This window comes from Haemorhous mexicanus, chromosome Z (assembly GCF_027477595.1).
Source record: "Haemorhous mexicanus isolate bHaeMex1 chromosome Z, bHaeMex1.pri, whole genome shotgun sequence".
Classification (NCBI taxonomy): Eukaryota; Metazoa; Chordata; class Aves; order Passeriformes; family Fringillidae; genus Haemorhous; species Haemorhous mexicanus.
The window spans coordinates 88,634,634-88,647,323 of NC_082381.1; the positions used below are offsets into that span (position 1 = coordinate 88,634,634).

General features: G+C 40.6%; 1 protein-coding gene across 7 annotated transcripts in view; it reads right to left on the reverse strand.

Moving 5' to 3' along the window:
- Window positions 1-12,690, reverse strand: part of DYM (dymeclin) — a 209,662-nt gene that overhangs the window by 123,698 nt on the left and 73,274 nt on the right. For all 7 annotated transcript variants that reach the window (XM_059873520.1, XM_059873519.1, XM_059873517.1 and 4 more), the window contains 2 exons: window positions 8,895-9,077; window positions 5,263-5,441 (listed from right to left, as the gene is read on the reverse strand). In XM_059873520.1, coding sequence (XP_059729503.1) covers window positions 5,263-5,441; window positions 8,895-9,077 — 362 coding nt within the window. The remainder of the gene's footprint in view (window positions 1-5,262; window positions 5,442-8,894; window positions 9,078-12,690) is intronic.

The following is a 12,690-nucleotide window of genomic DNA, read 5'->3' on the forward strand; positions in this document are numbered from 1 at the left end:
ACAACGTGGCTTCCCTGGGCTGCAGAAATAGGCCGAAATCACAAAAAAGCCCTGGAAAAAGGAACTGGAGAAAGCCCTCAGTTCCAAGAAGCTTCTAGACACCTAAAAATTTGCTGTTTTTCAAAACAGGCCAAATGCAGCTGGATGAATCATGTGAAACCTATTCTGGTGAGCAGCCAGGACACCATGTGCTTCACAAGCCTCTGAAGTTACCAAAATGTTCTCTTACAGTCAACCATCCTCGAAGCAGTTGGGACATACTAAACCAGTTTTTATTAGAATGAAATGAGATTGCTCTGAATGCTGCAGGCCACAAAACCTTTTGACACAGGCTATGGTCAGGGTCAAGACAAGATGATAACAGAAGCAGAGGGAGAATATGCTTACAGTAACATTTTTATAATATCAAATCAATATAAAATACATCTTTTTTTGAAATGACATGTTGCAAACATCCTTCCCTTGCCATTTCAAAGGACCCTTCAGAAACTTCTCTCTCCAGTGGAAACCAGAGTACCATCTTTGTGTTTTCTGAATATCAGTCTTGAGTAAAGACCAGGTTTTCCCTAGAACTTCTATTTAGCATATAGACCAAAAAAAATTGTCCTTTTCGTTGGATGGGGAGAAAGAGAGACAAACATCACTGCATTGGTCCACCACTCAAACTGTTTCCATCTCTAACACTGTATGTAGCTTTGCACTGTAAAAGCTCTGTCATTTCCAAGTCCAAGAGTTATTATATTAAGCTGGGATAGAGCTGGAAGCAACATAAAACTAATGAAGAATTGCATTTACAACTTTGCAGGGAGAACAACAAAAGCATTGCTGAAGGTAACCATTGGAACAACTTCTTAGTTTTCCAGACGGATCCCAGATGGAAGCACAGGATGGTTTGGGTTGGAAGGGACCTTTAAAGATAATTGTGACTCAGTCTTGTTGTGTCAAACCATACAAACCACTCTGGCAAAACATACTCCTTCAGAACAGCCCAAAATATCTCCTCTGTCTCCACATATTAATACTAATTGTAACTGAAAAAGTCCATTCATTTTCAAGCGCTCCAAGCCCTACAAGTGTGTGGCTGCAAACTACATTTAAAAATACATGATACTGAGACATTGCAGCCATTCCCCTACAAGCCAATATGTGAAAGTGCTGTTACTAAAGCTCCACACTTGCTACTGAAGAGTAGTCTGGCACTCCAGATCATAGCAATCAGTTCTCCTGCCCCCAAAAAACCTCTGCTGCTTCCAAAACTTCCACTCCTTTGGCCATGTTTCCCTTTCCACTCCTCTTTCAGGCTCTGTGCCATCTACACACTGGACAAAACTCAGGGAGGCATATGGCAACTTAATTCTCTCTTATGTGCCATTTCTGGATGGAACCAGAACCAATTCGTAAACTTTCCATAATCCTTCCTCCTTACAACACTTCTTCCTTTGTATATTGATTCCTGAGATGCACACACATCTTTAGGACAAGCACTACTGTCCTCAAAACAAAAACTAGTTAACAATCTACCACTTCTGTAAAAAAGTTATAATAAAGATTCAATTAAAGTTCTAATAATATGAAAATGTAAAATTTGAAATATTCTGGGGGAGAGGAGTATTGGGTGGAACCTGGAGGAGACGATTTTCTTCAAAAGAGGAAGACTTTTAGGAGGTTCCTTGAAGAAGTCTGGGGCTGAAACCTGGGTCTCAGGTCTCTAGAAGAATTCAAAGAACCCTGAGAGATGCCTGGAAGGAGTCCTGGAAGATTCTGGAAGAGACAGATTGCTCCAAAAGAGAAGAATCCTCTCAGTTAATATTTTAATTATATTAAAATTTATCTAGACTTTCAACCAAAATACATTTCTATACGTCTATGCTGCATAAATGCATCAAAACTTTTATACCTATCTTCTTACGCTATGGTTTTATCCAGCCCTATATTGAGAAGAGAGCCACCACTTCTTTTGTATTGCTGACCCTTTTCTCACAGCCATCACACTACCCCTATGGCACCACTACTAACACTCCTCCCTCAGGAGCAGCTTTTAACTGGCTAAAAGAAACAGCCACCATTAAAAAGCTACTTTTAATCCCCAAAACAAGTGTCAGATAAAAACAGAGACTGAAAATTGCAGGTGCTATATCCATTCCAAGGTTGGTTTCCCTAGTAAAGTATAAAAATAGATTGTCTTTAGTACTCAACAAACTACAAGTAGCAACCTGCTTAAGACAAATTTATACTACAGGAAAAAATATTGCTGTAGCATCAGCTGATATAAAAACATCATCATGTATGTTATTTCACTCCAATCACGTTGAGCAGCAACAAAATCTCAACTCAGCAGCCAAAGAAAACACATCTAATAGCTCATTTCTTACACACAGAAATCTAACTGGTATATTTACTTGCAATACTGGTGCTAATTGCTCTTTCAAACAGAAGAAGGCTTGACAGACTCCCATCCACAGAACACTATGCTTATCAAAAAATATGCCAACTGCCCTCTATTTCATCTGACCCACCACTTTCTGGAGGATCCCTGCAAGCACTTTGAAAAGGACAGCCCATTACTAGATGTAAACTTCTCTAACATCAGATATTTAATCAGTTATTTTTAAAAATGAAGTAAAGAAGGACACACAAAGATCCTAATCATTTTGCCAAGCAGAATTATATTAAAAGCAAAAAAAGGTTCTTTATTAACAATAAAACAAGAAGTCCAACAGAAGGTGAAGGTATTTAGCTGGAACCGGCAGAGGGAGAATCATACAAATGAGGAAGTGAGACAGTATCTGTTATACCAGCTAAGAAAACCAAACTTTTAATTTACAAGTTATGCTAAAGTTGAAAAAGAGCAGAGACACATTTCAAAAAATCCTTATGAAATGTTACAGAGCACCTTCTGGTGATGCTTCCAGAAAGAGAGACAAATTAAAACAGGGGAAAACACAACATATGGGATGCACTGAGTGTAGTGAAACAGGAAGAACCTGCAAAACCCCCTAAAGTTTAGGATGAGCTCTGAGCTGCCAGTGGACGTGACCTCTCGCACAGCACCTATATAGCTTACACCCCATTCATCCAACTGCCTCTGCACAAAGAGGCCACTGATTTACACCACATGCCTCCAAAAAGTCCTCCATCCTCATCAAAGATCATTTTGACTCTGGATTAACGACCTTACTGTTCTTCTCCCGTATCTCCGGATGGTGGGAATCAACCTCCGGGCTTTAATTCCTACCATCCCTCTCTTCAAGCACAGATTCCTGTTTTTTCAAGGATTCCCCTTTATGAAGGCACATACACATCCTGAGGCTTCCCAAGCTCTTCTCTGACCAGCCAGAGTTACCTTCCTAGGCCTCTAGGTGTTATCAACTTTAAAGCAAAAAAAAAAAAAAAACTTCCATGTTTCTCAACAGGGACCCATTTTTAAATAGTCTGTAACTATTTTTAGTTAGAGACTATTGGAAGTACAGTCTGGAAGTACAACACCAGAATAGTACACAGTATCAGCACCACTTTTGACATACAGGGAAGCCAGCTCCAGTACTCAAGTCTCCTTATGTCATTATCAAGCCTTTTTCACCAGAGGACTGTAGTTAGGAGGTCATGATTTCTTCGTCCACTAGCCCTCCCAATTCTTTTTGGGTCTGGCTCAGCCTGTCTTACTGAGCAATTAAAACAGCTCTTCTCAGTTGGTTGCTGCTTATCGTTATCTACAGGCCCAATATAAACAAGAGGATTGGACAAAGATGTCAGTAACTTGTCAGTACAGATCACAAAGAAGCAGCATGAAGAGACAACGTAAGAGCAGTTTCAAATGTTGGTATGGAAAAAAAAATCTAAATACCCACAAAAACATACTGTTGACTTTTCAGTGATGCTTTTCTGAATTTTTTAAGCTTTTCCCAAGAAGTGTTTAAAGTTGCCAATAATTTCCGGGATTTTCTGACTTTTTTTTTTTAGGTGGTAATATATTAAAATATCCTGGACTGCAGAGTATCTGAGTACCTGCATCTTGATTTGTTTTGACAGATGTCGCACTGTTTTTCTGGAAGCTTTACAGTGTATCAGACCCCATAATTATAAAACAATGCACACACTTGTCTCGAGCAACCTGGGATAGTGGAAGGCATCCCTGCACATGCAAGGGGTTGGAACATGATGGGCTTTAAGGTCCCTTCCAACCCAAATCATTCTAGGATTCTGTGCTGTAAGCCTAAAGATACAGCAAATTGTTATGGTTAGCAGCTGTTAACTTGTCATATCACACACTAGCACCCCCAAAAATTATATGTGGCCATTTGTTCACAGAATTCATGCAAAATGACTCAGCCCTTGCCTACATAATCTGCTGTGGACATAGGAGTTCAGTCTTGAATCAATTCAGCATCAACCATCTCACCCCAGTTTGCCAACAGTGGCGTCTATCAACTCCGATTTTAGCAATACATCTGCTAGGACTTGGACTGAAACCAAACTCACTCCATATCTGCCATCAAACAGGCAAGGGATCTAATTACCTGGCAAGATTTCAAATATTAAAATGGAAAGGGTCCTCTATTCTGTTACCAATTCCCCTAGACAGCCATTATCTTATTAAAGGAATGCTTTTTAATAAGTAAGATTTGTTAAAGTGGTTTATGACATTACCAAACTGGGGAGCATAAGCTAATTTATAACCTACAAAACCATACCAGGTGTCTGTTATATTGGCCATTAACCACAATCCTATTTAAGCAGCTAAAAAGGCACTACAGTTGTACTTCTATAAAATCTGTGAGCTGCTCCTTGAGGAGTTTCAGTCTCAGGTCAACACTGTAAGACATTTGGCATGTTAGTCCAGTTACAGCTCATTTTGTTAACTATTACTCTTGAAAGCACAGAGACAGCTTGTGCAACTTTTTGGCCTGAATATCCAAAAGAGATAAATAAAATAATGAATGGAATGATATCTGCTACCAGTTCCTCTACACAATGATCAGAAGTGGGCAGGTTTGACCTGGGTCATGATAGTGGCACAGAGAAAGAGGGAATCCAAGATGGTCTTGTAGCTTCAGCAGTACCACCCTTGACTGCAGTGACGTGTTCAGGAGCACACTCCTGAGATGATGCAACAAAAATGCGTAAGTGAGCTAGACCTGGCAAATGAGTGACCCAGAACCTATTGCTCTCAGGGCAGAACAGAGGCCACTGGCAGCTGGTGACACCCAAGCTTGCAGGGCCAATCCCTCATGAGGAGAATAAAGGAGGCAGAGCAAGACTCACCAGATTCTCTATGTCTGTCCGTGCCAACACGTAGGTGCGCACGTTGCTGTTCTGATGCAGAAGCATGTATAAGAGAAGAGTGGCTTGATCAGATTTCTGCTGATCACATAAAGCTGTGTATAAACTGTTAAAGTTAATCTGGAAAGCATGTGGATTTGATGACGAAAAAGCAGTGTTATCTGAAATAAAGAAATAAAATAAAGTCTTTAACAAACACATTTATCATTCAGTTATTTGTTAATTTTATAAAATCTCTGGGGGAAATATTTAATACACCACAGAAGGGAGGAAACAAAAATCACCCATCACTCTTATTACCAATGGTCATAAACTATAATAGAGACTCATAAAGCTTCAGTTGTGCCAAAAAGCTGAGGTTGTCCTCTCATATGAGCTTCAGTAAGATCCCAGTACCTGCACAAAACATTCACCCTTTTTCATAAAACAATTTCGTCCCTCCATATCACTTCCACTGCCAAGAAGGAATATGATCCCAGGAGCTGCTGGAATGGAGGCAGACACAAGGTCTTCTCTGGAAACAATATACCAATGATTAACTTCCAAACCCTGCATAACAAACTTACAGAGTTTTAAGGCATTAAGGCAGAGTCTCTGTCATCCATCCCTCTCTTGGTATAAAGGGTGGATGTATATAGGTCAAGATTACTGTGATATCTCAGTGAAACATAGGTGTCAGGACTTTAGAGGTGTGTGGTGGAGAGTCTGGTGAGTTAAGTGATGTAAAACATCACATCACACTGTCTGACATCCCTCAAAGTAACAGCAGTTTGTTCATAATCACAATACACTCTGTACCAGGGATGGAAGTAAAAACAAAAGAGATTTCTGTTCACAGAACCTTTACCAGCCTCAACAAAAACATCCATCTGCACAGATTCCTAAGGTCTATAAATTCCCTGTGGAAACAGAAAAAGCTAGTCCTAGCAGGGGGCTTTTGAAGAAGGTGGAGAATGAGACAATTTTTATATGGGCAAATTACCATAGGACGAGGGGGAAGGGTTTTAAACTGAAAGAGAAGACATTTAGATGAGATCAAGAAGAAATTCTCCCCTGGGAGGGTGGGCAGGCCCTGGCACAGGTTTCCCAGAGAAGCTGTGGCCGTCCCTGAATCCCTGGCAGCGTCCAAGGCCAGCTGGACAGGGTTTGGAGAAACCCGGGATAGTGGAAGGTGCCCCTGCCCAAGGCAAGAGAGTTGAAACTGGGTGATCTTTAAGGTCCCTTCCAACTCAAACCACACTGTGGTTCTATGATTTTAGGACCATATTCATATTGAAGTTTGCTAAGTAGCTTTCAACACAGAAGAGCATGGCAGTTGTCATGTATTTTGAACAACATTTCCACCCACTATGGATGGAAAAAGTGCTTGGAATTGCTGCAGGAGCCCTGCAGGAGCCCTGGCTGCCATTGGCTTTGTGGGGCCCAGCAGACAGCGTGCCAGGGAGCCACCATTCATCTTGGCCAGGACAAGGGGGGACCGCTCCAGCCATTGAGCTGCAGGCAGCAGGAGGCCCTGGAGCAAACAGAACTCCTGCCTGCAGGAGCTGGGAACCACGCGGAGACGCAGCCCTGGGGCCATGGAAACCCTGCCTGTCCCAGAACCACGCACCCGCGGGTGCAGGAGAGACTCCAACCTGGCCTTCCTCAACTACTGACCATGACTATGGACCAGCAGGTTTGGGACCTTCCTGCTTTGGGCAGGAATTTCCCTTCAGGAAGAAAAACCTGGATGGAGACAGCAAAACCAGAACAATTCAGTCCTTGGTGCCACAGGTCATTAGCTGAGAAGCTCCCCTTGGCTTTGCCGCTTCATTTCTGTGAATGTTTAAGCTGTGCCACAGGCATTTATAGCATTTCACTATCAGTTTTATTAAAGGATACTAAAAAGTCCAGGAAAATAAAAATCTAAACAGAATTAAAGAAACTTACCAGCAACATCAGCATATCCTGTATTATTCTGCAGAACATTAAGCTGATCAACAGAAAAATTAAACTATTCTAAACCAACCCCTATCCTGCATTCTTCTAGTTTTGTCCCAATTAAATTATAGAAATTATTTTTTTTAAAAATGCCAATTTTCCTTTTATAGTATATATTATGACTGCAACCAGCCTCTTTTTTTCCACATTACTTTCCTCTTAAAAACCCCTTAGAATGTTCACAGAAATCAAATTTAAGCTCAATTATGAGTATTGCTAGTGGGAACAAGTTTCTGGGAAACAATAAGTCATTCTATCAACACACACATATAGAGAAAATACAGCATTTTATGCTACATTTGACACAAAATAAGTTATTTCAAAATTTTATAATGATATATGTATTGTGTGCTTTAACGAAACACATTACTGGCTACTGGTGGCATGAAACAAAGTCAATCAAAATGCAACATTAAAGAAAGCTTGCAGTTTAAAGACAGAACAAAACAAGAACTTTATCAACAATTTGATCTCAACCACCTGTAAATGGTATCTAATAAATCAAAGAAGCATGTTAGGACTCAGAATTCTTCTTATGAGAACAATCCTCCACCTTCACAACCCAATAAATTTTCCTAGGTAATGGTGAATTAATTTAGAGCTCAACCTGGTTAAAACTTAATGGATAAAGGAATACAAAAACTCCCCAGAAGAAAGTGCATAACTCAGGATATTACTGTGGCTTCACAGGTTGTCACACAGCTCCTGAGCCCTGTGCACAGGGCCAACCTGCGCAAAGCCAATGAAAGGTAAAACCACATGGCTCAGATTCAGAGATTTAAGTATGGATAAAGTACACACGGAAAATGGTGGAGTCCCCATCCCTGCAGGGATTTAAAAGCCGTGTGGATATGGCACATAGGGACGAGGGGTAGTGGCGGCCTTGGCAGTGCTGGGGAATGGTCGGACTTGGAGAGCATTTCCAGCCTAAATGAGTCTGTGCTTCTGGGAAAGGCACAGGCTGCATACTGAGCTATCTAGATAGCACAAGCTGTGTTAGGGCATTCCCATGTCCCAGACAAGATTCTCTGTGAGTCAGGGCCGCATGGCACCTGCAGTTACCTGACACATAGACTGGAACCTACCTTCTCAAAACCCAGACAAGCATCAAAGCAACTCTGAAAACTTCTCATTTTTTCTTACATTTGAAATACAAGAATACAGTCAGCAAACCCAAGTAGCAATTTAACTATTTACCTTCTCTCTAAGGACTATGACTCCAGGACAAAAAGTGCTACAAATTTTTAGGCGACTCCTGCAGACTCTTGGATAACCAATCTACTTATAGGTTAGTTGTATGTATATTTTATGAAATTACAGAGTCACAGAATCATCAAGGTCAGCAGACACCTTCAAGAACTTCTAGTCCAGGAAGTAAACTGGACCAGAATACTAGTAAACTAATATTTCTCAAGTCAGAAGAATAAAGTATCCTCCCTCTGCCACCACCACTAAGTTCCAGCAGCTGAGGAGGAATTCCACCTCAAAACTCCCAGAAAAAAACATGTTATTACTGCTCTTCTATGGGTGTGCTGGAAGGACAACAAATCTTGGAAAGAGAACCTTTAAGCAATCACAGCATCTTAAAACTCCACTTCATCAGTTCAGGCTCAGAAGTAAGAACAGATACAAACCTTGTGTGTTCTTGAAGGACATGATGGCTTGCCTGTAGGGGTTTGGGGTGTCTGGAGTGTCAGTCAGGTTGGCCAGGACCAGCAGCAGCAGCAGGCTCTGGCTGGCCAGAGGGGAGCACTGCTCCAGCTGTGCCGACGCTTTGCTGCCCACCCCACCCAGCGTGAACACTGTCCAGAGGCCAGCTGCAGAGAAAAAAACAACAAATAGCAGGTTTGGGCATATTTTAATAAACAAGGCTATTTTAGAGTGTAGGTCTGGATTAGATTTTGGAACAAAATCCTTCCCTGTGAGGGCGGGGAGGCCCTGGCACAGGTTTCCAAGAGTGGCTGTGGCTCCCCTATCCCAGAAAGTGTCCAAGGCCAGGATGGACAGGGCTTGGAGAAACCTGGCTTAGTGGAAGGTGTCCCTGTGCATGGCAGGAGGTGGCACTGGATGGGCTTTAAGGTCCTTCCAGTCAAACCATTCTCTGATTCCACAATTCTACATTGAACATACCGTTTCAGTAGCAAGGCATAATGTATAAAGCCACTGTAATGTCCCCAGAGGCTGCTTGAAAAAACTGTCATTATTACATTGCTTAAACTTTGATGATTTGGCCTCAAATGTAGAGTCATTTTCACACTTACAGCACTAAAAAAAATTAACTCCAATACTAAACTACTGCATTTGAAATTCCTGTTCCTAATTACAGCAGCATTGGTGAAACCAGATGATAAGCTACATGCCCAAATACTGATTAAAGGAGAAGAAGCATCAGAGGAGGATACATGCCCAAATACTGATTAGAGGAGAAGCATCAGAGGAGAATTAAAGGACTCCCCTCACCCTTCTCCAGCAAGTCCATTAGCCCTTGCCACTGCTCATAGGAGTGTATTACAGAACTGGAAAAAACTAAGAAAAACAGTAAAACTGAAACAGAGATGCTGCAGACTCAGCATTATTGGAGTACAAAGTCAGAGGAAAGGATAAAACCTCTATGTTTATCACATCTGCATTCTTGATACATTAATTCCAAGGGGATAAGAAGCAGCCCTTCCCAATCACACAGATTCACCCCAAATGCCTGCCTAGCAGTTGATTTTTCTGAGTATATCTTGAAATTTTATGACAGAGACTAAGCATTTAATCAAATTATCCATTTAACAGGTCAAAGCTTTGAGTTATACAGGTTAAAAAAATAGTAAGTTTTACTTAAAAAAGTTAAATTGTTATTTCCTCTTTTAATTAATGCCTAAATCAAAAATTAAATACAACACGCATTTTAAAGAAAACAGAAAAATTAAGTTTAGTTTCCAGTCTTCTAGTTGTCAAGATTCAAGGTGTAAATGATAAAAACTTGTAAGCCGTTTGAATGCAAAATACTAAAGGATAACCAGTTGAAAGAATTTCAAGTACTCTTAGCCCTACAAAATTTCAAGCCATCCAATGATTATTTTTCTTCAAACGTAAATATACCGTCAGATCATGTAACAAACCAGTGCTCCCTCATTAGGACAATTGCAGGACAATTACTGCCATGTCATAGGCAAGGGGACTAATGCCACTCAGTGTTAAGCAGCTTGAGAGAGTTTATAATAAAAAGAACTATAATTATAACCTTCTTAGCAAAAATTTCATGTCACATTAGTAACCCTTTATCACCACATTTTTCACCCACAGTTCTTATCAGAATGAATGATGCTGACCATGAAGTTTTTCACATGGGTTAACCAGAGAGGTAACATGCAAAGAAACTATTTTAAAAACCCTGAAGCAGCTGTACATTTATCATCATATGTTAAAGAAACTAAAATTCATCAGATTTCAATTCTTAAATTTTAGTGTAGTTTTTGTTTTTAATTTTCTACCACCCCATCCTTCTGTAGCTGCCGTCTGCTATTACACCTTTCCTCAATATTTAGGAAAAGAGGGATATGGCCAAAACACCAGTGGATTAATCTGACTCTTCCACCAGGGAGAACAAGGTCATGATGTCCAAGAGATATCTGCACATGAATATGTGGCCCAAGTAACCTCCTGAAGTTCTCTTGTGTGTTGGCAAGAGCTCCAGAAAACCAACCCCATGTTACAGGTTCATAACATTCCCTTCAGTTGCATGGGCAGCGTCACATTAGGTGCTAAGTATTGGCTGATGCTTCTAACACACTCAAGTTAAAAATATTTTAAAGGAAAATATTATTTCTGATCATAATCACATTAAGATGCTAAATAGGTAAAGAGCCTGGGAGGACAGAGAAACAGGAAGTTCCTAGTTCTGTGTAGCAGTATGTTCACAATATCTAAAATATTACTTTGTTAAACCTAATTTTATATTTATGCATATTTCAAAATTACAAGACTATATTTAACTTCTTTAACACACAAAGCAAAGTAATTTATGCTGCACTCTCTTAGAAGCTTTCCTTTATATTCTTTTCAGATGTGAAGTTAATAGAAAACATAGAAGAACAGACACTGATACAGTGTGGACAGAATAATATTTCAGATTCTGCTTCTTCAGAACATCACAGGGAAAAAACCAAACAGAATAAAAGGAAGAAAATATCATGTTTAAAAGGAATGAAGGCCAGGTTGGACAGGGCTTAGAGTAACGTGGGATAGTGAAAGGTGTCCCCCACACATGGCAGGGGTGGGAATGAGTTGAGCCTTGAAATCCCTTCCAACCCAAATCATTCTAGGATTCCATGATAGCCACAGATGACTGCAACAGTACTAGTTCTGCCTGGCATCATTACAGGCATGAAGTGAAATTTGCCTAAATGCTTCAACATATAAACTGGATTTCTTTCACAGTGAGGGTTTTTTTTTTTAATTTTACTTCTATCCTCTTGTCATCTTTTTCTACACCACAAGAGAAATACAAATTCCAGACATTTTTGTAAAGCTTTCTGCATCCCTGAGAGGTGGCAAAGATAAGTTAGGGTTCTCAAAACTAAACCACTAAACTGCAAAAAGGAGGGAAGGGTAGATTATCTGAAACAGAGTCATGAGGCACACTGCTTCTGAAGATTTATAAAATCTTCAAAAGGCTCTACAGTACCAAATACTACCTTTCTGGTCCCAACTATAAGTCTAATGAAGTCAATAATCCAAAACTCTAAAACAGCCTCTTCAACGTTGTTGTGGTTTAACATCTGGTGAGATGAGGAAGAGAACTGAGAGAAAACTCATCGGTTGAGAAGAAGGCAATTCAATAGGATTGAAAAAGAAAGAAAGAAGATGATGATGACAATAATAATGATGAAAGAATATACAGACGAAGTGATGCACAGTGCAGTTGCTCACCACCTGCTGCAGACCCTGAAGCAGTGTCCACCCACCCCTGGGCAACACCCCCCAGTTTTACTGCTCAGCATGACAGGATATGGGATATCCTTCAACCTGTTGAGTCAGCTGTCCTGTCTGTGTCCCCTCCTAGCTCCTTGTGTCCTAAGAAACCTTGAAGCTCATCCCATTCCAACCCCTGCCTTGGGCAGGGACACCTTCTGCTATATCATGTTGCTCCAAGCCCCATCCAACCTGGTCTGAAACATTTTCAGGGATGGGGCAGCCACAGCTTCTCTGGGAAACCTGAGATAGGGCGTCCCAACCTCACAGACAAAAATTTCTTCTGAAATCATGAGAAGGCGACACGTCCTTGATGCAGAGTAAGCATGATTTAGCAACAACTAAAACATCAGGGTTGCATCAACATTACCCAGCACTGTGACTGTATCCAAGCTGAACACAAGACAAACATTTAGGTATTTGGATCACTTACTTCACTTACACAGTACAGTCTTTTCTGCAGAATAC